The 25,645-nt window shown below is 41.9% G+C and overlaps 1 protein-coding gene across 1 annotated transcript in view; it reads left to right on the top strand.

Annotated features, from left to right (window-relative positions):
- UST (uronyl-2-sulfotransferase) overlaps nt 1-25,645 on the top strand; it is a 321,122-nt gene that overhangs the window by 119,879 nt on the left and 175,598 nt on the right. Inside the window, exon 2 of the mRNA XM_011947385.1 lies at nt 8,993-9,036. Coding sequence (XP_011802775.1) covers nt 8,993-9,036 — 44 coding nt within the window. The remainder of the gene's footprint in view (nt 1-8,992; nt 9,037-25,645) is intronic.

Raw genomic sequence — 25,645 nt, 5'->3', positions numbered from 1 at the left:
TGTATGAGTGCGAGGGGGATCGTGTATGAGTGGGAGGAATCGTGTATGAGTGCGGGGATCGTGTGTGAGTGCGGGGAGATCATGTATGAGTGCGGGGCATCCTGTATGAGTGCGGGGATCGCGTATGAGTGCGGGGGATCGTGTATGAACGTGGGGGGAGGTCGTATATGAGTGTGAGGGGATCATGTATGAGTGAAGGGATCGTATATGAGTGCAGGGGATCGTGTATGAGTGCGGGGATTATGTATGAATGCGGTAGATCTTGTATGAGTGCCGGGGATCGTGTATGAGTATGGGGATTATGTATGAGTGGGGGAGATCGTGTATGAGTGTGAGGGGATCATGTATGAGTGCGGGGTATCGTGTATGAGAGCTGGGGATCGTGTTTGAGCGCAGGGGGTCGTGTGTGAGTGTGGGGGGATCGTGTATGAGTGCGGGGGGATCGTGTATGGGTGAAGGGGGTCATGTATGAGTGCGGGGGGGATCGTATATGAATGGGGGGCATCGTGTATGAGTGCGCGGATCGTGTATGAGTGTGGGGGATAGTGTATGAGTGCTGGGATCGGGTATGAGTTGGGGGATCCTATATGAGTGCGGGGGTGTGGTGTATGAGTGCGGGGATCCTGTATGAGTGCCTATGAGTGCGGGGGATCTTGTATGAGTATGGGGATTGTGTATGAATGTGGGGATTATGTATGAGTGTGGAGATTATGTATGAGTGTGGGGATCATGTATGAGTGTCTCCAGGACCGACAGAATATCCCCTGGTGGTTTAAGTCAAGTGGGACCCAGAGAAACTCTGGACAGATAAGAGGGTGATGCTCTTAGTTCCTCTTTTTACCCATAAAACAAGCGGTTCAACAGAACAATACATTGTTTGCAGGAACAATATGTTCTGAAATTATAAGCTCTGAAATGTATTCTTGAAAAGATCTTTAGGGCCCCAGAAAGGTTTAGGCTCCCATATGGTTCAGGGGATAAGCTCTATGCCTGGAGGTGCCCTGTTCCAGCTCACTCCCAGGCAACCTGTGAGCTAGGCCTGGCCCTTTCCAATTTCCTTGCACCCCCTTGGAGCAGGTGCTGACCAGAACTGCTTGATCACCATCCCCTGTCACAGGGAGTTCTGTGATCATCCACGCTCCATCAGCATTCTCTTTTGACAAGAAGCTTGTTTTGTATAATCTCCCACCAGAAATGATGGAGGTGGCCTGAGATGAAGATGAGCCTCAGTAAAATCTGTTATGTTTTACTTCTGGAAAGTGGGATTCAGCCTGGATTATGAAGTACATGAATTTGTGTTTTGCAACTCAATGGTTCTCAACCTTGGCTAGACAGTAGAATTATGCGAGGAACTTTAAAAATACCAAATACCATGGACTTGTTCCAGAATAATTAAAATCAGAATCGCTAAGGCTGGGCCCTGACAGCAACATTTCTTAAAAGCTGGCGAGTAGAATGTGCAGGGAGGGCTAAACCTTAAGTGAGAAGATGACGAGACAGTGAAGGCGGCTCTAGTACCGCTATTGCTACTTGTAGTAGTGCAGCTAGTACTGCTAGTGAATAGTTACTAGGTGACTATCATGTGCTGATGTTGTTCTGAGCATTTTTCATAGAGCAAAAGTATTCTCATGCATTCCTTACAATAACCTGTCATTTTATTTCATTTTCACCGATGTGTACTTGGAAAACCTTGAAGAGGTACAGCAGTGTATTCAGAGTGGAATCCTGTCTGGGGCATTCTCTACTACAGAGGTGAAGTTTAACCTGTTTGTCTAGGTGCAAGATATCTGACTTTTCTTGCTCAAGAAAAGGTCTTGCTCTGTGACCCAGACTGGTGTGCATTGGCACGCTCTCGGCTCACTGCAACCTCTGCCTCCCGGGTTCAAGTAATTCTCCCACCTCAGCCGCCCGTGTAGCTGGGATTACAGGCACCCACCACCAGGCTCAGCTAAGTTTTGTATTTTTAGTGGAGATGGAGTTTCACCATGTTGGCCTGGCTGGTGTCGAACTCCTGACCTCAGGTGATCCACCCACCTTGGCCTCTCAAAGGGCTGGGATTATAGGCATGAGCCACTGTGCCCCGCCAGATCTCTGACTTTTCATATCCATTGTCTTGTCATAGAAGACTTAGGTGGTCTTGGATGGCAAACATGCCTTGGTTCTGCCAGCTGAGACCTAGGTATAATACGGTAAACAGTGATCTTCAGATTCTGAGTTATAAATCCTGGCCTCCTAATTCCTAGAATCAGACTTCACATGAGTTTCTTGAAATGCATCTTTGCTAAAAATAGTTTATAAAACTTCCAAGGTAGAGAGACCTTAATAACATACTGCCATGCAGAGACTCTGGCAGTACATACAAAGTCCTCCAAGTGCACCAACTAACTCCTGTGTACTTGGATTTAACACCTTTGCACCTTTCCATATGATCCCTCATGTTACATTTATAACCTCCCTGGGAGGGCTCCATCATGAAGGGCTAGATGGGTAAGGTGAAATTTAGATTGTGTTATAGTTTAGCTGGTTGCAAAGTCTGAGATCACTTGCCTTCTAGTCAGGTCATTTAAAAAACATATTAGGCTGGGCGCAGTGGCTCACACCTATAATCCTAGCACTTTGGGAGGCCAGGGTGGGCGGATCATGATGTCAGGAGATCAGGGCCATCCTGGCTAACATGGTGAAACCCCATCTCTACTAAAAATACAAAAAGTTAGCTGGGCATGGTGGTGGGTGCCTGTAGTCCCAGCTACTCAGGAGGCTGAGGCAGGAGAATGGTGTGAACTGGGGAGGCAAAGCTTGCAGTGAGTGGCGAGCCTGCCACTGTATTCCAGTCTGGGCGACAGAGCCAGACTCCATCTCAAAAAAAAAAAAAAAGAAAGAAAGAAAAATTAAACCATTAGTGTAGTGTAGTTGGTTTTGGCGTATTCTTCTATCAATGTATAGACTCATGTAACCACCACCATCTGCAAGGTATAGAACAGTAGCATGGAGATCCCAGGGATGGAGTAGGTCGTCAAAGCCACCCTTTGTCTCCTCCACTTACCTGAGAGGCCTGGATAAGCTTAAGTTTCTCTAAGAGGTTAAGGTCTATGGCCAGCCCTCACTAGTGATTTCTTGGCAGTTAGGTTACAAACTCAGAAAGTTTGGCTGATGATAAGAATGGGAATGTGTGAAGTTTTTCCCACTTGACAAGACACTGTAATTCGTGATCCTCAACGGAGGGACTTGAGCCATGAAAACAAGGCTGGAATCAAAACTCTAAAAGTATAGGTTACTTTCCGGAAAGAAATGAACTGATTTACCCATAGAGGCCTTTGAAAATAAGAATGTTCTGCCTGGCAGAGTGCTGAGCCTGGGGTGTCCTGGGTGGGTTTACACAGGACACATGGAGGAGGGTGTCAGGAGCATGTTTGTCCTCTGTCTTGGTCCAGACCCTTGCCAGCCCACTTCTGCCTTTTCTTCCCTTCCCCGAATTTAGATCTTGAGCTCCATGCTCAAAGGCCTGGAGGGTTTGGGGCTGCCCTCCTATCCCCACAACTTAACACCCACCATAGACTCCTTGAGAAGGCAAAGCAGCCAGAAGCTCCTTTGATGCCTGGGAGCCTCTCCAGGAAAGCTCATTTTGATAACAGCACTCATCCTTTGATCTCCACAGGGAGCAAGTTACCAACTTCATTTTTTAAAATTCTGACAGTTTTGTTGACTTTGCTCTCTGATGAAAGCGTAAAATCCTAGGATGAAAAGCTCTACGTAAATATCAAATAATAAAATAGTTATACGCTAGAAGAAGAGAAACTTGCTGTCTCCTGCTAAATAAATACCTTGTATCTATGCAACTTTGCTTTTCCCCTTTCTATACCTCTCTTGTCAGGGCAAAGCATTTAGAGACTCTGAGTTCTAAGAAACCGTGGGAGCACAGTAATCTGCTGGTGAGATAACTGAGATAACAGGGCCCACGGTCCAGGTGCCAACACTGAGGACCCCTGTTCCTTTCTGTGCACAGAAAGAAGCACTAAAGAGAGTTGTCTCATTTCTGGTTGGGCACGGTGGCTCACACCTGCAATCCTAGCACTTTGGGAGGTCGAGGTGGGTGGATCACCTGAGGTCAGGAGTTTGAGACCATCCTGGCCAACATGGTGAAACCCCATCACTACTAAAAATACAAAAATTAGCTGGGCGTGGTGGAGGGTGCCTGTAATCCCGGGTACTCGGGAGGCTGAGGCAGGAGAATCTCTTGAACGTGGAAGGCGGAGGTTGCAGTGAGCCAAGATTGCGCCATTACACTCCAGCCTGGGCAACAAGAGCAAAACTCCATCTCAAAAAACAGAAAAAAAAAAAAAAAAAAAAAGAGAGAGAGAGTTGTCTCATTTCTGTGATGTGACATCTAATTATGAAAGTCTTCTATACTGAAGGTGTAGGGGAGGAGGAAGGTAGAAGTATGGAAAGGAAAGAAAGAAGAAAGAGGAAAGATAAGAAAATGACTAATTATATTAGAATATTTTTGCATTTTATGGAGCTGGAGGTATCAACAGTAGTCAGCCTGTATGGGTTTGAATTCTGCTGTTTGTTTACTGGCGATGTGGGTAAGATGCTTAACTAATATCACCTTGAGGGGTGCTTGTGAGGATGAGATAAAATGATCTTTATAAAGTGCCTGCCAAGTAGTAAACACTCAATAAAGGTTGTTATACAATCCAGTGGCAAAAAATAGGATTTTCATTTCTTACTTGGTTTCTAGATCCTACTACAGAATAGGAGGAGCTCTGTAAATACTGACTGAATATGTAGATGAGGGAATGCCTAATGAGGAGGTGGAGAACTAGTGCAGCCCACATTGCCCACATCTCTTGTTACCATGCTTAGGAGCTTCTGTCATGCGTGTCAGCGCGTCTCAATTTTGAGGTAATGCTTAACTCTACCAGGGAAAGAATTTAGTGTAGACCTAACTGTTAAGATAGCTACGAAGCCAGTGTCCTTAAAACCAAAGTCATTGAATAGAAAAGAGGTAGGATTGACCATTTGGCTCTGATACACTGTTCTCTTAGTTTCAGTATTTCTCACATTTAGAACTAACAAAGAATTTAACTGTTGAGTCAAAAGTTTGCCATAGGACTTAGACCAATACCATGTGGAAGGTAGTGAGAAGGATTGTCTAGAAGGAAGTGTGAGATGCAGTTAGACATCCAAACTGAGGAGCTAAGGAGTTGATGGGTACCCAAGCTTGGAGTTTGACGAAACAATCAGGCATATAAATTGTTCTTTTTAGGAGTTTTTAGGAACATCAGTTCTTATGGAAACACTGAGTATTCTACACATCTATGTAGAAGCTTTACGGACTGGACTTCCTGTTTCCACTAAGGTTGAATAGACAATGACAGTAACAACAATCCCAATACTTAACTTTTACCAAGGACTTACTTGGTGCTTGATCCTGACTTAGGTGCTCTGTATGCATTATTCTACTTAATCTCACACCATGTATGTCTGTGACCTGGATAACATCATTCTCTTCATTTACACAAAAAGAGATAGATACAGAGGGATTAAGAAAATGACCCAGTATCATACAGATGGCTAAGTCAAGGCATTGAGTTATAAGGGGATAAATTATGAGGTGGACTTCTGCAAAATGTGTGTCCTCTAAGATAGGTCTTTTCTCCATAACTTCATGATTAGTACTTCTGTTCACTTGTTAAAAACATTGGGCCAGGCGCAGTGGCTCACGCCTATAATCCCAGCACTTTGGGAGGTTGAGGCGGGCAGATCACTTGAGGTTGGGAGTTCAAGACCAGCCTGGCCAACATGGAGAAACCCTGTCTCTACTAAAAATGCAAACAATTAGCTGGATGTGGTGGTGCATGCCTGTAATCCCAGCTACTCGGGAGGCAGAAGCAGGAGAGTCACTTGAACCCGGGAGGCAGAGGTTGTAGTGAGCGGAGATCGTGCCACTGCACTCCAGCCTGGGCAACAAAGTGAGACACCATCTCAGAAACAAACAAACAAAAAAAAAATTGCAGGCCCTTTGGCTAAGGAGCAAACTGGGCTAATGTACTAGTAATAGTTCCTTCTTACAAGCCATTGCTAAGGTTTTGGGAAGAGTTAGTTAATGTGTTATATCATTCATTAAGTGAATACTAAGTACCTACTATTTTCTAGGCTCTGTTCTAGGAACTAAAGCAATGAACAGGTCACGCAAGTCCCTGTTCTCATAAAGCTTGTACACTGGCTGAAAGAGACAGTAAACAAGTAAATTAAGTGTGCTATTTTAGACAGGGTATTCAGAGTAAGCATCGATGAAGAAGTTCCATTTGAACAGAGACTGAATGAAGAGGGTGGAAGAGCTTTTCTGGAAGAGGATAGAGCCAGTTCAAAAGGCCCCTCTTTAACAAGAGGCTGGAGTGCTCTGAACCACAGAGAAGGCTGTGGTGGCTGGTGGTGCATGGAGGGGGAGGTGGGGCTTGGCTGTGCAGTGCCTTACAGACCATGGTAAGGAGCTGACTCGTGTGTGTGTAGAGAAATTGAGTTTAAACAGAGGGCTACCATGATCTAATAGATAAGGTTGAAAGATCTCTCTGGTTGCTATATGAGTAAGAGAGGAAATTAGTGATAGAGATACAGGGCGTCTCTTATATGGCCCAGAGGGGCTGGTGAGAAGTGGTCAGATTTGAGTTATATTTTGAAAGCCAAGCCAATAGGACTTGTCTTTGGGTTGGTATGTACAGCATGGGGGAAAAAGATGGATCAAGAATGACTCTTGGTCTTTGGCCTGAAAAATGGGACACTTTTGGAGGAAGGGATATGTTGTATAACCCAATAAGGAAGACAGTGGAGGCAGAAATTTGGGGGATGGAATTGGAGCAAATAGGGTTCTGTTTTGAACAGGGGAAGTGTGAGATGCCTTTAGACATCCAAGCTGAGGTGCCAAGGAGTTAGTAGGTACCCGAACCTGGAATTTGAGGTATGAATCAGGCATTTAAATCGTTCTTTTTTAAGGAGTCTTTAGGAACTTCAGTTCTCATGGAAACTTTTAGTATTTTAGAAATATTTAGTTGTCGAGGCTGTCTTTGATCCCTGAGGTGCCAAGGAGTTAGTAGGTACCCGAACCTGGAATTTGAGGTATGAATCAGGCATTTAAATCGTTCTTTTTTTAGGAGTCTTTAGGAACTTCAGTTCTCATGGAAACTTTTAGTATTTTAGAAATATTTAGTTGTCGAGGCTGTCTTTGATCCTTGAGATTGATTCCTGGAGAACATGCTGGTGTGCGCTGGCATTTCTCATGCTTCCCCTGGGGAAGACATATTCCCGTGCTGAGCAGATGGAAGCTCCAGGCAGCCACACCAGCTGCACAGTGGTAGAATATTTCTAAATAGTTCTCCAAGCACAGGCAGCTATTTTTCTGAGTTCTTTAACACATATAACCTCTTTACTAAGTCCGACATAGATCTTACATCCTATTCATGCACGTTCCCTGTGGAGTGTTCAGTACATTAATTAAGGTCTAACAAATTGTTCATCGTGTTCACATTTAAAAGGGCCCTAAAATAGCCCAATCATGGGCATGCTGGGTGTTTGTGTTTGAGTGTCTTATACACTAAAACTGGACCCTGATGTTCCTTTACTATATACAAATGGCCATTGTGAACACCAAGTGAGCTATAAATCAGAAGATGACAAAGAAAAGGGGATGGATGATGACTCAGTATGGAAAAACCTATAAGCCAGAACCCGCTTATTTATTACGTTTGGTTTCGTTTCCCCACTTCAGCTGTCCCTGGCTTAAACTCTGTTTCCTCCTTTTTAGTCCAGTTTCTTGAGTCATTTTTGCTCTCTGCTGTCAAAAGCACCTTTCATCCACTCAAAGTAAGACACTGATCTTATTCCCCAATTATCTACTGTTCTCTGGAGGTTTTCTTATGGTTCCATGATTTTCTACATTTCATTCCATTAGCTCGTTTGGTCATTTTTGCTTTTCTGGTGAGATGATTTTCCCTAGACTCACAAGAGTTACCCCTCTTGGGTAGGCGCCTCCGATTATACTGATTGCATCATTGGCTCCCCAGGTGATCAGATGTCTCCAGATGGTAATGTTTACAGTGCCTGCCCCACACAGAAGCCTGAGATGGCAGGAAGGACTCTAGGTAGGCTTTTCAGATGGGTGGATGCCTGGACATGCTCTGGAAAAACCAGTCTTCTCTCCTCTCTGCAGTTTGCCAGCTGTGTGACTGTGCGCAGGTTACTGAGTTTCTCCAGACCTCTGTTCTTCCTCTGATAAGAGGGGATACTTCTAATCCACCTCTGGTATTTGCATTAAATAGATAAATACCTGTAAAGCACTTAGCAGAGTACCTGCTACTGAAAGGAAGTCAGTAAACTTTAATTCCCTTCCAAATCCCCGTGAGTCTTCTATTCATCAGGAAACAATAGCCGTGTACTCTGCATACACACATGCCAGTAAATGGCTATTAGTGAAAACAAATCAAGCTCCAGAAGCAAGCTATCCTGAGGAGAGAAGAGAAACGGACAATTTTAAGACAAATTGGAGAAAGAGGGTATGGGGTTCAGGACCGGCAGCCATCAGCATCTCTTGGGAACTGGTTAGAAATGCACGTTCTCAGACTGGGGCTGGGCAGTCTTGTTTTAACAAGCCCTGCGGGTAATTCTCATGTACAGTAACATTTGAGTATCAGTAGTCTAAGCTAAACTCAGCAGACAAGGGGTGAGGAATAATGGTGCGTGTTACTGTGTGTGTTATGTATGTTTGTGTGCATACATACCCATGTGTGTAGAATGTTTGTAACAGCTGAAACTATTAATCAAACATGGTAATATCAGCAAAATCCAGTCAAACCAGTGATTAATTGCCCATTTTTCTTTGGTACTGTTGTCTGAGTAGAAATACTGTATAACTAGAATGCTTATGTTCAATAACTTTGCACTAAATTCATCTGGGGTTTAAAAAATGGATTCATCAACATTTTTCTTTATTTTCTAGGAAATTCCACTTACTTGGATGACCATGGACCACCTCCTAGTAAGGTAAGGTCTTTGCTTGTGATATAAGTCCCCTTTGTCTTTTGTCATACTTACAGCCTCCAACAAGCAGGAACAAATCTCTCCTGGACATGAATCATTCACAAGAAGCAGTAGATGACAGATGTGAAATTGATGTTTAACTTCTAACAAGGAGGAGGCAGAAGAGCATGATGATAGCCCAGATGACAGGGAGAAGGAGCCATTGTTGAATCAGTGGCTGTAGCTGCCCAGGCATTGGAACCTGAGACTGACTTCAGACCTCTGGCAGCGTCTCCCGTTTGCACCTCGTTTTCATTTGCCTTGGCATCGATGCTGGCCCACAGTGTGATAGCCACACCCGGCCTCCCCTTGCCTTTGGGATTTGGAGCTAGACTCACATCTGTCCTGTTCTCTCCAGCCTAACTGGGTTGGGATACTCCACTCGAGGCCCTGCCAATACCCCCTCAAGGCTGCAGTGGCCTGGCCTGTGAGTCCAATTTTGTTTTTCCTGTAAGCAGTTTTGTCTGACTTAAGGGGCAGAATAATCCTTTAGTGTAGTTTCCCTAACACTGTTTACTTTGAGCTCAATGAAAACGGAATGCTAATCTACTAAAAAATGAGCAAACTAGAACAAATTGATCATTGTATATAAGAAAATACATGCAATGCAATCAATTATCTTTTATTCTAACCATATGTCCTTTGTACTTTTTTGACATCTTTTTTTTTCCTTCTAGGAAATGATGGGGATAGTTGATCAGTACTTGGGAAGGGGTTGTGCTTGGCAAAATAAGAAGTTGACAACCCTCTATCTGTCACTTCAAGAATGTTCTTTCTGGCCGGTGAAATCCTAAAGTGTATATACAGGCCCTCTAACTCTCCCTATACTTAACTGTTTTCTTAGTCTTTGGCCACTTAAGGTGATGCCTACAAAATACAGTTGTAAATATACAGTGAGAAGATAATGAACCACCAACTTTAGAGGCTTTGGGGAAATTTACTCTCGTATTAGTCCATTCCTGCATTGCTATAAAGAAACACCCGAGACTAGGTAATTTATAAAGAAAAGAGGTTTAATTGGCTCACAGTTCCACAGGCTGTACAGGAAACATGATACTGGCATCTGCTCAGCTTCTGGGGAGGCTTCACAAAACTTTCAATCATGGTGGAAGGCAGAGAGGAAGCAGGCACATCTTACATGGCCAGCACAGGAACAAGAGAGATGGGGGGAGGTACCACACACTTTTAAACAACCAGATTTCACAGGAACTCACTGTCGCCACAACAGCACCAAGGGGGATGGTGCTAAACCCTGAGAAACCACCCCCATGATCCAGTCTCCTCCCACGGGGCCCTTCCAACACTGGGGATTACAATTAGACATGAGATTTGGGTGGGGACACAGATTCAAACCAAATCAGCTCTGTTTAGACCACCCCCAAATTCATGGGCATGAACTTTAGAAGAAGATATTTCTGGATTCAACACTGGCACTGCCACTTTCTAGCTGTGTGACATTGGATGAATTACTTAATATTTTGAGCCTCAGTTTCTGATGTGCAGGGTGGAACTAAAAATACTGCCTACAGCACAGGAAGCCTAAAATGATTAAATGAGCTGATGTATGATGAGCACTTGACACTGACATGTGATAAACATTAAATCAAGGGTGGCTGCCATTAACTGGACTGCAGGAACATTAAAATTATTGATGAGTGGTACAGCAGTATTTATCACAGTCATCGAATGGTTCTACCACTTGATCCACCACCTGTTTATTGAATGACTGTGATGCTGCAGGCAGTAGAAATACAAGTACGAAACAAAGCAAGAACAACAACAACAAAATAGCCTCTATTCTAGAGGAGCAAAAGAATATAGAGGATTGTGTTCTCTCTGGGGATAAGGACAGTGTCTAACTCGTCTCAGTATCCTCACATTCTTGCATTAGCCTCAATGCACAGAGGCACATCATGACTATTCATTAAATTTCACTGAATTAGACCATGGAATCCAGAACTGGAATCTGCATCAGGTCTTCTGGCTTCCATCCCAGGTTCTTTGAGTAAGCCAGTATTTTCACATTTTAGCTTGCATCGAAAGTACCTGGAGGCTTATTAAAACACCGATTGCTGGGCCCAGGCCCCAGAGTGTCTGATTCAGTGGGTCTGGGGTGGGAGCTGAGCATGTGCATTTCTCACAAGCTCCCACGTGATGCTGATGCTGTGAGTCTCGAGTTCACACTTGAGAGCCACTGTTCTAAAGGCCATGAATATAAAGAGAACTGTTTCCTTAGACATTTTCTGTGATGTTTTCACTGTTAGTAGCCTAGAGAGGGTGATATGGCTATTATCTAAAGTTTATTTATTAATGTAATGATGACTCACCATCGTAAGTTTTCTTGTAGAGAAAACATTTTTAGAGGGGTCAATCACCTGCCTAGGAGGGACAGTAGAGGGGGGAAAAGAAGAATGGTGCGGGAAGGTCTGGTAGGTGTCCTCACTAGTGACTTCCTCTGTCTGCCAAGTAGGGAGGGGCCAGGTCAAGCCCTCCACAGCCCCCTGCCCTGTCATGATGTCACAGAGTAGGATTAGGTGGCTCTGTCAATGGGACCCATCAGCTGTTTTCCTCAATGGCTTGTTGTTCCTGGCTTGATAAACTGGGTTTTACCTGGTCTGAAGACCCAGACCCTCTTTTTATGAGCTTGCCTTTTTTACTTTTTTCCTTGGTGGCCAGCCTGAGTCAACACTTTGGTCTTCCTGCTGGTCTTGCTGTGGCTGGGTTGTCTGTCCTGCCTGCCTCTTTGCCGGGATAGTCAGTGCCTAGATTCAGTGTTTTCTGGCTTCACTTCCCGTTCTCCCATAGGATCTTCCCTAGCTATGCCTCTTCCCCCTGGCTCTGCAGTCTGGTCTTCAACTCCCCCGCATCTCCCCAACCTGCTAACTAAAGCTCCTTGTAATATGCAAAAATTATCAGGTTATAGCAGATTATTCAGACCCCTTTAGAGTAAATCCAGTTTTATAAACTCTTTCCTAAGTTTGAAAATTGGGAGCATAATCTCTTTAAATCAGCAGAAGTTTACCTAATACAGAATCTTTCACTAGAACTGTATTTTCATTATCTGGGATTGGAGTAGCAAAAACACTCTTGATTTTCTAAGCGGTAGCCATAAGAAGAAGAATATAAAAATGGGTAAAAATAACACTGGTATGTGAACATCTTCTCATCCATTCTTATTGCTTCTGGCAGGGTGGAAATGAATCCCAGAAGAGATGAGGTCAGACTTCCGGATAAAGGTCCCTCAAGTGTCCCCTGGGGCGGGGCCTCAGTGGTTTAGGTCTGTAGACCACTGGCTTATCCAGGGACAGGGTGGCATGCAGACGATGAGGACTCACACATGCCTGGCCTCTGGAATGAACCCTTACCCTGGCACGGAAAAGCAAGACTCAGTCCAGACCCATCTTTTTCATATTTGTTTAGCGCTCAAAAATAACTTTTTGATGCCAAGACTGAAAGAGTTGAGATCTAGATAAAGTAAGATTTTTAAACCCTGAAAATATACTGAGGTTACAGGCGAGTTCTCATTTTATTAAAAGTTCAGTTTCACAAGTTTCACATTCCACAAGTAATAGCCATTTAGGGAATGGGGTGTGCCACACAACACATACTGGGCCCAGGTCCTCATTCTCTCCAGTATTTTCATAAGGAAAAAACAAAGGCCTCTGATTTTCACTTGTTTTTAAAATCCACTTGAACCTCACAGCTCACCTCGGTTTTTGAGCTAAGCCATTATTTAAAGGTCTATGTTAATATTTTCTTTCAGTTGCCACATTTTACTACTACTTTGTGTGTACACAGAATACAGTGGTTTAAAGTTAGAGCACTGACTAAGAATCACCATGGAGATTTCTAGCGAATGAAACAGAAAGATTATTTTAAGTACAAAAACAAAAACATGATAGCTGTTTTTGTAAAATTGCATGCGTATGTTTGTATGTATATCTATAGAGACAAGCCTGGAAAGGGTAGTGATGTTTTCTCCAAGTGGTGAGATTTTGGGAAGTTTTTACCCAGTTCGTTATACTTTTATGCATAATTCGTGTTCATTAAAGTAACACCTGCTCAATCTAAAAATCAGAAAAAGAAATTTTCTGGTGTGAGAGAAGATTAAAGTTGGGTTCAAAGGCTTAAGTGCCCTGGCCTCTGCGGCATCATGTGCAGTGTCCACAGACCCGAGAAACTGACATTTCCCCTCCTTGGCTTCATTTCACCTGGGATGTGGGTACCTGGTGCAAGCAGTGGGCAGCAGTACCTGGTGCAAGCAGCGCTCAGCAGCAACAATAAGTTCTGTCGGCAACAATTAGGATGTAGGTATCATTTCATATATGTTAACTTCCCAAACCCCATAGATAAAGAGAGCTGTTCTAACCACCTCAAAGATAATAAAATCACTATCCGTATCTGTTTTTTCCTGTGTGCCATGCACTATGCTAAGCGCTTTGCATGCAAAATGTAATCTCTATAAATGATACAAGAGAGGAAGTAATTTTTTAATCCTTACTTACAGATAAGGGAGCTGGATTTCAGAGGGACAACGTATCTTTTCCGAAAAGATACGTTGAATCCTAACCCCAGAATCTGTGAGTGGGATCCTGTTCGTAATTAGGCTCTTTGCAGATGAAGATGAGGTCATGCTGGGGTAGGATGGACCCTAAAGACAATGACTGATGTCTGTATAAGAAGAGAGAAGTATATAACCTTTATATACTTACCTACCTTCAGCACCTGACCGTTTTCAAACTGTATATAAAACAAATTTTGGTATACAAACTTGAAAAGGTGAAAGAATACCATCCCGCATTCATTTAGCAACACAGGATGGTCCAGGTTCTTTTCACAAAATATTATTTGAGGGAATCCTTCCTCTTGAACGACTGACTGTATAAGAACAGCATGTTTTCTTTTTGTCCTTAGAAACGTATTGTTCATTCAATGTATTTAGAGAGTTTTTGATGTCATCATCTGAAGAGTCGTACTGTGAGATTTCATTTCCATGATCACTTTCATCATCATCATTAGAGTCTTCAGGGCCGTTATGTGATGGCTTGCATTCATCTCTGATGCTTCTGTTGTTTGTGAAATCTCTCTTTCTGTCAGTTATCTTCTTTTGGTCATTATAGGCAAGAGCGAAAAATTCGAAATTCTCCACTCTAGTCAATGGAATTAAAACAAACTACAAAGATGTTGTCTCTAGTCTCATTTTATATCCTCCAAAAAGATGATGTAATACTTTGGGTAACGCTATAAGAAAGACGGAGGATGATGCAATAGTGACAATCTATTTCACTAATGAATCATTCCCCTGGGCCCACACCGTTTAATATGGTAGCTATTAGCCTCAGGTAGCTATTTAAATCTAAATTAATTAAAATTTAAAAAATAAAAATTCAGTTTCTCCATTGCACTAGTCACATTTCAAATTCTCTGTAGCTATAGGCAGCTAGTGGTTACTGTATTGCACAAGAAAAATAGAACATTTTCATCATCAAGGAACATTCTACTGAACGGCAGTGTTCTAATCCATTCCATTGTTCTTATATTTTTCTATTACTTTAGTCTTTTTAAACCTTATTGGGAATAATTGATATATAACAGGTGGGTGATTGTTCCTGAAATGATGAAATAGTAAAATATTTCCAGATACAGGAATAATAAAATTACAAAGATCCCATAATGGATCTTAGATTTTCTTAAATGGTCTGCTGGTGGACCCATATGGTAGTTGCAAGGTAGAATGAGTTTTATTCTCTTTCTTTTTTAAAAAAAAGTATATTTTCTCTTTTTCTTTGGAACATCTCTAAGAAAGAATAAAGTTATAAAATATTAATCCATACAAATAACTAGAACTGCTTGAAATTTATAAAACCTAAAAAAACTAAAAGTAGTTCCTGTGGATGCTGATAGTATATTGAGGGTTAAGCTATATTACTGATATCTACACTTGTATACAAAAGCACTTTTATATATAAAATATTATTTTTGCATATAAAGTGTTATTATTCAAAATTCCATTGTAAAGTGGGTTCATTAGAAGAAGGCTTACAATTATGCTGATCCAGCAATCTCCAAATGAATGAGAAGTAGTAATATGAACTGAGATAATATTTGTATAGTGCTTTGCTGTGTCTGGCAATGAACCATTGCTCAATAAAGTTGAGTCCTTCCAACCCACACCCCCAGAAGCTAATTTCCCTTTAGCATTAATTGTTTAATGCCTACTTAGTCTATGGGATCAGGATGACATTTAAAAAACTGAAGATGATCTCTGTCATCTAACAGCTTATAATCTGGTTGCGTCATAAGGTTTGATGGAATCAAAGACTGAGAGCACGTGGTTCTGTGGTTGATAGATTCTTAAGTCTAAATGACAGGCATTCATCCAAGTGTTTACTGTGCATCAAATTTGCCTTGGCCTCTGTACTGGGTGCTGAGACTAACTGACCACAGAATGCATAGTCTCTGCCCTCCAGGAGTTTAGTCCAGTCAAAGGACTGGCAAACAGATTCATACAGTAAGTATGTTAAGTGGGCTGCTGGATGCTATAAGGATGCACATTCAACACCAGAATAATGCAGGAAGCTCAACTTGACCTTTTTTCCAGGTGCAAGTCCTGAAGGTTGAGTAGGAGGAACTAACTAGGTCAGATAATCTGGGATGGGGACAGGCATGGTGGCACATGCCTCTAATCCCAGAACTTTTGGAGGCTGAGGTGGGAGGATTGGTTGAACCCAGAGAGCTGGAGGTTACAGTGAGCTATGATTGCGTCACCACACTCCAGCCTGGGTGACAGAGTGAGACTCTGTCTTTTCAAAAAAAAAAAAAAAAAGTCTAGAATGGAAAGGATGAGAAGGGATGGGCCTCACTGCTGGAGTTTTAAGAGTGGTAGGTGGGAAACTGAGATATGAACTGCTTTGAGGAGTTTGCCTTTAACAGGAAAGAGAGAAAAGATGATAGCCTAGACAGTGGAGACCATGTCTACATAATTGTGGAGTAGGAGAGGCGTGATCAATCACAAATCCAGTTTTGAATAGTGTCATGCATTAAATTGTGTTTTCCAAAAAGATACGTTGAATCCTAACCCCAGAATCTGTGAGTGGGATCCTGTTCGTAATTAGGCTCTTTGCAGATGACGATGAGGTCATGCTGGGGTAGGATGGACCCTAAAGACAATGATTGATGTCTGTATAAGAAGAGAGAAATTTGGACACAGAGATAGAGACCCACAGGAGAATGCCATAGGGACAATGGAGGCAAATTGGGATTATGCTGTTATGCTGCCACAGACCAAGGTACACCAAGGATGGCTGGCAGGGGCCACCAACCAGGAGAGAAGCATGGAGCAGCTTCCTCCTCCAAACCCCCAAGCAGAAGCCAGCCCTATAGACACCTTGATTGCAAGTTTCTGACCTCCTGAACTGTGACAGTAAATTTCTGTTGTTTTAAGCCACCAAGTTTGTGGTACTTGGTTACAGCAGCCCCAGGTAGCAATACAAATGGATTGAGTTTAATATATTCAGTTACCAGGATACAATTAAGTATTATGCCTTTTAGGCATTATTTGGTTTGATTTAAGAAACATTGAAACCATTTTTAGAAGCTTATCATTAGGATAATTTCAGTGCTTTATTTATTTATTTATTTATTTATTTATTTATTTAGAGACGGGGTCTCACTCTATTGCCAGGCTGGAGTGTAGTGGTGCGATCTTGGCTCACTACAACCTCCGCCTCCCTGATTCAAGCAATTCTTCTGCCTCAAGCAATTCTACAATTCAGCTTCCCAATTACCTGGAACTATGGGTGCATGCCATCACGCCCAGCTAATTTTTGTATTTTTAGTAGAGACAGGGTTTCACCATTTTGGCCAGGATGGTCTCGATCTCTTGATCTCGTGATCCACCTGCCTCGGCCTCGCAAAGTGCTGAGATTACAAGCATAAACCACCGTGCCCTGTGTTTCAGTGCATTTTTAAGTTTTTTTCCAACCTTCCATACAACTCAGGTTTTTCCCCCAACCTTCTTTCTTCACTTTTCCTCATTATTCTGATGTTTTTAGCTGTTATTACCCCCAACATTCTCTCCAATTTCTTCTATTTAAAATTCATTTCTGCTGTTCAAATTGTGTTATCTTCTATACAAAAAACTGATTGTATTACATCATATTTTTCTCTGAAAAGGATCTCAGTGACAATTCATTTAAGACAAAGTTACTGAAGAGAGAGGTCCTGTTGCCACCCAACAGAGGGACATGAGAGCAACAAAGAAAAACAGTAAGGAAGTCTGCTCTCTTTCAAACAGTGTGTCCCTATTTCTACAGGAGACTTCTCAGCCTGACGGTTAACAATATGATATGGTTTGACTGTGTCCCCACCCAAATCTCATCTTGAGTTGGAGCTCCCATAATTCCCAAGTGTTGTGGGAGGGAGCTGGTGGGAGATAATCGTGGGCGTGATTTCCTCCATACTGTTCTTGTGGTAGTGAATACGTCTCACAAGATCTGGTGGTTTTATAAGGGGAAACCGCTTTCACTTGCTTCTCACTCTCTTCTGTGGTCTGCCGCCATGTGAGATGTGCCTTTCACCTTCAGCCATGATTGTAAGGCCTCTTAGCCTTGTGGAACTGTGAGTCCATCAAACTTCTTTCGTTTGTAAATTGCCCAGTCTTGAGTATGTCTTTATCAGCAGTGTGAAAGTGGACTAATACACAAAACTACCACAAGTTCCTAAGAAAGATTACATTTTTGTTTTTTTCCCCCCCTTTTAATAATTTCTTTAGATTTGGAGACACATTAGCAGAAAGAGGTTCCATGTTCTGTAGTAAGAAAACCATGATGTCCATTCCTTGCTTTGAGCTTAAAGATGAAAACCCAAATATATTATAATCATAGTAGGTAAATTACTTACAGAAGGTATTGGGAGTACAATGACCTTCAACTGGCTTGGTTAAGCACTGGTGACCTTGGAGAAGATTTCTGGATCCAAAAGTTCCCATTTCCCAGAGGGCAGGATTGTTGGATTTTGTGTGTGTACACAGTCTCCTGTGGTCAGCATCACTTTTACTTGCAAGAGTAGATTTCAGAGAAAAATGGATTTCTTGTTTCTATCTCCCAAAACCTCAAAGCCTGTTCGTTAGGATATAGACGTGCCCATCCACCTGATTTTTCTCTTCTCTGTGAGGACCTGCAAGAAGCAAATAAATCTCTGGCACAAAATTGCATTGTGTGTGGGGCCACCCTGCCTAGCATGCTTCCATGTGGCCACAGTTTCTGAAGCCATTGCTGCTGCTAAGAGGGTGCCCCTGGTTCCACGCTCCTTTTCATTTTTCTGTAAAGAACATCCAATGTAGTAAAAACTGACATGTCTGATTTTCTTTGAAGAATAAAGAACTGGCATTCTCAAGAAGTTCATAATACTTTCTTTTTTTTGTTTAAGGCTGAAATGATGAAGCCTCCTTATTTTTGACTTTTCAGTTATTTTTAATTATGAACTATTCCAAACACAAAAAATGAGTGAGACTAATACAATATATATCCAGTATCTCCAAAGCACTCACCCACCCCTTAGGCTGAAAACATGTGACTCTGTTAATTTGCTGCATGCTCCCTTCTGACTTTTCTGATCATTCTTGGCACCTGGGAGGAGGCTGAGAAGAATCAGTTTTAGAGTCAGATCTCGGTTCAAATCCTAGCTACGTCACTAGTTACCCTAGGTACTCTAAAATAAGTACTTCACCTCTTTGAGCTTCAATTTTCTATTTCTGAAAGAGAATAGTAATGCCCACCTCTTAGGATTGTGAGGCTGAAATGAGATCACTGGAATGCACTTAGCGTGATGCCTGACACATGATAAGCACCCAGCAATGGGTCCTTGATTCTATAGCTGTTTCCTTGATGTAGATTCTGGTAACTCTATTTGCTATAACTTAGAGCAAGCCTAGTTCCCAATCCTCCACCCCACTCCACACCCTATTTTCATTGGATTTTTACTTTTTTATTTTTTTTAAATAAAAAGAATTTTTTTGAGACTGAGTCTCACACTGTCATCCAGGCTGGGAGTACAGTGGTATGATCTCGGCTCACTGCAGCCTCCACCTCCTGGGTTCAGGCAATTCTTGTGCCTCAGCCTCCTGAGTAGCTGGGATTACAGGCGTGCACTATCACGCCCGCCTAATTGTTGTATTTTTAGTAGAGATGAGATTTCACCATGTTGGCCAGGCTGGTCTTGAACTCCTGATCTCAAGTGACCTGTCCATCTTGGCCTCCCAAAGTGCTGGGATTGCAGGTGTGAGCCACCAGGCCCAGTCTTATCATTTTATTTTTAATTTTTTTTAGAGACATAGTCTTGCCTTGTCACACAGGCTGGTGCAGTGGCACAATCATAGCTCACTGTAGCCTTGACCTCCTGGGCTCAAGCTATCATCCTGCCTCAGTCTCCCAAGTAGCTAGGATTACAGATATGTGCCACTATGCCCAGCTAACTGTTTTTTTTTTTTTTTGGTAGAGACAGGGTCTCACTCTGTTGCCCAGGCTGGCCTTGAACCCCTGGCTTCAAGTGATCCTTCTGCCTCGGCTTCCCAAAGTGTTGGGATTATAGGCATGAGTCACTGCAACTGGCTTCTTTGGATTTTTAAAAGCAATTACATGCCCATTGGCATACCAGATATGAATCTCTTACCTTATAACAACATTGAGGGCTTGTAGTTATCCCCGCTTTGATGCCTTTGGGTTAATTCAGGACACTAAGCAAGGCCTTTCACAATCCCTTGCCATTTTGTTTTTTCTTAAGAATATATTGTTCTCTGTGTTCAAACCTGACTTTGCCCAAAGTCCTTAAAAAAAAAAAATCCTGCAAAAGTACAAAAGTGAAGCTGCTTTTGATTTTATGAAAGAATCAATTGCACAGGGTAATAGATTTGTGTTTAATGATTCATAATAAATATATCAGGTTTAGAGAAAGAGAGACCTAGCAAGACAGAACGAGGCTGGGAGTCAGGAATCAGTTTCACTCCGAGGAACATGACCTTGAAAGAGTCCCTTCCACCCTCTCATTTTTTTCATTGTTGCAAGTGATAGGAAAATTAATGATGTGAATAATTTTATTTTTAAATAATTATAAGAGCTTCTGAGAGCACTGTATGCTATAAAGAACTTTATACTTTGGTATTCTGTTGGAGATGGGTAATTAATAGCTTAGAAGGTAAAAGAATCTGCAAAAGGAAAATCAACCTTACATAATAGGGTTATTGTTTTTTAATCCCAAAGTCGCCTGTATTCCCACTTCACTCTTACTTCATGCACATCACATTTCTTAAACCATTTATGTGGAAGTGTTTGGCCAAGCTGGCTGCTTTCCAAGATTTCAACTTTCACTGGGGATCCGTGTCCAAGTGCAGACAGAGTCCTTCTAAATATATCAATTTTATGAGCATGTAATGTGTCTACTCTTGCCCAAGAAGAACATAACGAATTCATTTCTTCCTCCACAAATGTTTAGTGCTATTAAGCACATCTTTCATTTTTTTATTAAAAAATTCTGTGAAGCCACAGGTTTAAAAATATGTAGTTTATGTAATTGTTCTTTTAGTATCTTCCCCACCCCAATCCCCAGGGGCCAGTTATTATTGATAAGATGTTCACCAAGCCTTATCCAAACCAGTATCAGTTACAATCGTGGGCTTAACTTGTTGTTGGAGCTGGGCTGTCTATAACAAAAATGAAGGGCTTTAAATGAAGCATGAAATTTTAAAATTGCACATTGTTGTTGGAAAGCATATTTAATCAAGAAATTGCTTTAGCAAATTAAGAAAACCGATGCCACTATTCCTTGGCAGAGTGGCAGTTGCCTCAGGGCTTTCAAAGTTGTAGTAACATAATCATCTTAGCAGCTCCCAATACAGCTACCTAATTCTTTTCTTGTTTATTTTTTATTTGATTGTATGATCATTTCTTTGTTTTAAAAATTATGCATGCTCCTATTGTGTTTTAATTTGGAAAGTACAGAAAATTATAGACTAGCAGGAAAAAATAATTACCCACAATGCCACCATGCAAGGGCAACTAAAATGAACCACTTTCACAAGCTCGTCTAGTCTTTATAGTATATTAATAATATTCAAGCCTCCTGTCACATTTGTTGCAAATATTTCATCAGTCCTTGTATGTTTAATCAAAGTTGTGCATGCACGTAACACAAGAGTTTACAGAACCAAAGCCCTCGTTGAGAAACAGGGGACTCCGATGGCATCCTGCGCATCACTTTCTGCTCTTTTATCTGGTTCTTTAGTATTCACTTCATATCCCTGGTTAACCTGTTATGTTGCTGCTTCTGGATTTCATTCAGCTTTACGCATTGTCTGTGCAAGAGAAGGATTTAGCTCTTTCACTGCAGCTGGCCCACCCACCACCCCCAGCACCCTTCTGTGTCATCCATCCTTCCTGCCTAGGTGTATGTTATTGGGGCTAAATCAATGCCCAGTGATTTTATTGTTGCGACTAGGTAGACAGGAACAACAGCTGAGCCATTATGATTATGTCTCCTTTCCTGCTTATCTTTTCATTTCCTTTATAACAAATAATTGTCTTGTTTTGTAAATTTATTTACATACTTTTCTATGATCCCCAATTTGTCCTTGAACTCTTCTCCAGTTGTGTAAATCTCCCTGGAGCCTTCACACACACTAGGTGTTGTATCAGTGTGGAGTTGATGAAGTCTGTCTCTCCTGGGGTCTTCTTGCCTGCTCCCATCAGGACAGGTTGCTCACTCAGCCTCATGCTCAGGTGTGTCTTGGGATCTCCTTTCACTCTCTTCTGTATCAATATGGTTTGGCTGTGTCCCCACCTAGATCTCTTCTTGAATTGTAGCTCCAACAACCCCTACATGTTGTGGGAGGGACCTGGTGGGAGGCAATTGAATCATGAGGGTAGGTCTTTCCCTTGCTATTCTCGTAATAGTAAGTCTCACAAGATCTGATGGTTTTGTAAAAGGGAGTTTCCCTGCACAAGTGGGTCCATTAAACCTCTTTCTTTTGTAAATTGCCCAGTTTGGGGTATGTCTTTATCAGCAGCATGAAAACGAACTAATCCTCCCATTTCCTGCATTACCATATTGTATTTTTTCCCTTTTGCTGCTGTAACAATTACAGCAAGCTTAGTAGCTTAAAGCAACACACATTTATTTTCTTACAATTCTGGAGGTCAGAAGTCTGAAATGGGTCTCACTGGGCTCAAATTCAAGAGCCAGCAGAGATGTGTTCCTTCTGGAATTTCTAGGCGCAAATCCATTTCCTCGACTTTTCCAGCTTCTAGAGGCCACCAGCGTTTCTTGACTTGTGTCTCCTTTATCTTCAAGGCCAGTATTGTTGCATCCTCAGATCTCAGACTCGCCCTCTCCTCTCTCCTTCCTTAATTTATCAGGACCCTTGGGATTACATTGGACTCACATGGGTAATCCAGGATCCTCTCCTCCGCTCAGGATTCTTATCACACCTGCAAAGTCCTTTTTGCCATGTAGGGTAACATATTCAAGGAATCTGGAGATGAAGACATGGGCATCTTTGGGGGACCATCATTCTGCCTTCTTTCTTCAGCCTCCAGTGACTTCTCAAGAAAAGGTGCATGGGACAGAAGTCATCTGAAATACTGCATTTCTGAAAATATCTTTATTTTATCCTTGATTGATAGTTTGACGTGATATAGAATTCCAGATTGGAAATCTATATTAATCAAGATAGGTTAGTGTGATGCAATTATAATAAACTCCAAAATCTCAGTGGCTTTGCACATTGGAGTTTATTTCTTGCTCCTATAAGAAATCGCTTATATAGCTCAAGGATCCAGGCAGTTTCCATCTTGTGGCATTACCCTCTCAACACAGGACCTCCAATGTTACTGTGGCACAGAGGAGAGGAACTAGAGGGGCATGTAGGAAGACTTTTCATCCCTTCAGCCCGGAAGTGACACGTGTCACTTCTTCTTTTTTTTTTTTTTGGAGACAGAGTTTTGCTCTTGTTGCCCAGACTGGAGTGCAATGGCGTGATCTCGACTCACTGAAACCTCCGTCTCTCTCAGAGGGTTCAAATGATTCTCCTGCCCTCAGCCTCCTGAGTAGCTGGGATTACAGGCACCTGCCACCACGCCTGGCTAATTTTTGTATTTTTAATAGAGATGGGGTTTCGCCACGTTGGCCAGGCTGGTCTCGAACTTCTGAGCTCAAGTGATCCACCCCCCTTAGCCTCCCAAAGTGTTGGGATTACAGGCGTGGGCCACTGTGCCCGGCCGACTCGTGTCACTTCTGTGAGCAGTCCATTAGCCAGAACTGGTCGCAAGGCTCCACTTAACTGACAGGCGGCTGCAAGATGGAGCATATGAGTACTCTGAGCATTGAATATCTCTGCCACAAAATCATGTCCCCTCTGAATATGAAGGTTTTTGCCAGTTTTATTCTAGCTTCCAGTATTTCTGTTGAGAAAACGAATTCCTGATCTTTTATATGAACATCTGATCTGTCTCTGTGGAAGCTTCTTATTCTTCATGTTCTAAAATGGTATAATTCTGTGTCTGGTGTGTATAAGTTTCATGTAGCATTCCAGATACTTGGTGGACCTTGCAATCTAGAAACAGATACCCTGTTCTGGAAAATTTGCTTGATGTTTTCTTTTCAAGAAAGACAGGATTTTACTTTGTCACCCAGGCAGTGGTGTGATCATAGCTCACTGCAGCCTTGAACTCTTGGGCTCAGGTGATCTCCCTCCCTCAGCCTCCTGAATGGCTGGGACTACAGGTATGTACCACCATGCCTGGCTAATTTTTTTTTTTTTTAATTTTAGTAGACACAAGATCTCGCTATGTTGCCCAGCCTGGTCTTGAACTCCTGGGCTCAAGCCATCCTCCCACCCCAGCCTCCCAAAGTGCTAGGATTACAGGTATGTACCACCATGCCTGGCTAATTTTTTTTTTTTTTAATTTTAGTAGACACAAGGTCTCGCTATGTTGCCCAGCCTGGTCTTGAACTCCTGGGCTCAAGCCATCCTCCCACCCCAGCCTCCCAAAGTGCTAGGATTACAGGCATGAGCTATTGCATCTCTCCTGCTTTTGATTTTTAATTTTTTTTATAAATTTGGAATCTCACTTTGTTGCCCGGGTTGGTCTTGAACTGCTGGGCTTCAGTCATCCTCCCACCTCAGCCTCCCAAAGTGCTGGGATTGTAGGTGTGAGCCGCCTTGCCTGTTTCTTCCTCTGCATTTTCATTTTTTGTCATTCTGAACCTACTCTTATTTGGATTTTGGACCTCCAGGAGTAGTTGTCTGTGTTTCTTGGCTTTGTTCCTCTCATTTTTTCTTTGTCTTTTTTGCTCTACTGTCTAGAAGAGTTTTGAAACTGTCTTCCACCCCTTCTGTTGCATTTCTTCCTTGCTGTTCTCATATGTTTAATTTACAAGAGCTTGTTGTTGTTGTTCTCTGAATGTTCTTTATTATGACATTCTTTGGTTCCATACAGGCTCTTTACATTTCGTACTAAAGGTTATTATGGGTATTTTTATTATTTTTTGGTTGTGATTCTGGATGGAATATTTTTCCACTATGTTTTAAATTTATTGTTGTAAATATTGAAAAATTACTGATATAATGTCGTGTTACTGAACTTTTTATTTATTTCAATAATTTTTCAATTATTTTCCCTTTCCTTTTTTTGATAGAGAATGAAAGCATGCATTTTATCTCTTTATCCAATTCTGGTTTAAGTTTTATAGCATTACCCAGAATCATATTACGTAACGTAAAGTCCACGGTGGGAGACTGTGTATTCATTATCATGACGTCTGCCACATTTAGGACATGTACCTATTTATTTGACAATAAATACATGCCAAATGAATGAATGATGGTTATGGACAGTATCTTTCTTTTGCTTCAAGTTTTAATAATATTAAAAGTGTTCTATCATTGCATATAATTGTAATTTTTAGTTTAAGGTACATATTCTTTATCATGTTAACAAAATATTATTTGTTAATTTTCTGAAAGCTATAATTATTTGAGAAAATATGTTTCCTTTATGGGTTGTGATCTTGCACTCAGGAACATGTGTTGAATTAGCTTAATTCAACTTTATTTTATAAACTAATAGGGTAAAAACTAGTGGGGACAGACAGGTTGAGACATGCAGACAGGCACCATTTATCACTGTTCGATTTGTTATAACATTTTTACTGGTAACCTGGAAGAGGAAATGCTCAGAAAAATCTGAGTTTGCAGGTGACTCTAATATTTTGTCTGAACCACAGGACTATGTACTAAGCTCAGAGTCTCTGTCACCTATATTATTGGGCTTCCTCCCAGGACAATACTGCAGCCCAAAGAGGCTGTCAAAATACTGGACACCCTGGAGCACAGAATAGAACTGTGTCTTGTGCAAGCTATGATATATCTGTGTCTGAGAGATTCTATGCAGTTTTAGTCAACAAAGACCAAGAGAGGTGTAACTGACTGGAGAACATTCAGAAACTAATAACCAAAATGATCTTGGGAGGTAGCAGCAAAGACTAAATTAATTATGGTTCTTGTCAGGGGAGACATTGA

Source organism: Colobus angolensis, unplaced genomic scaffold (assembly GCF_000951035.1).
Source record: "Colobus angolensis palliatus isolate OR3802 unplaced genomic scaffold, Cang.pa_1.0 Scaffold263, whole genome shotgun sequence".
Lineage (NCBI taxonomy): Eukaryota > Metazoa > Chordata > Mammalia > Primates > Cercopithecidae > Colobus > Colobus angolensis.
The sequence above is the reverse complement of the archived record's forward strand: the minus strand, read 5'-3'. Positions and strand labels throughout refer to the sequence as shown.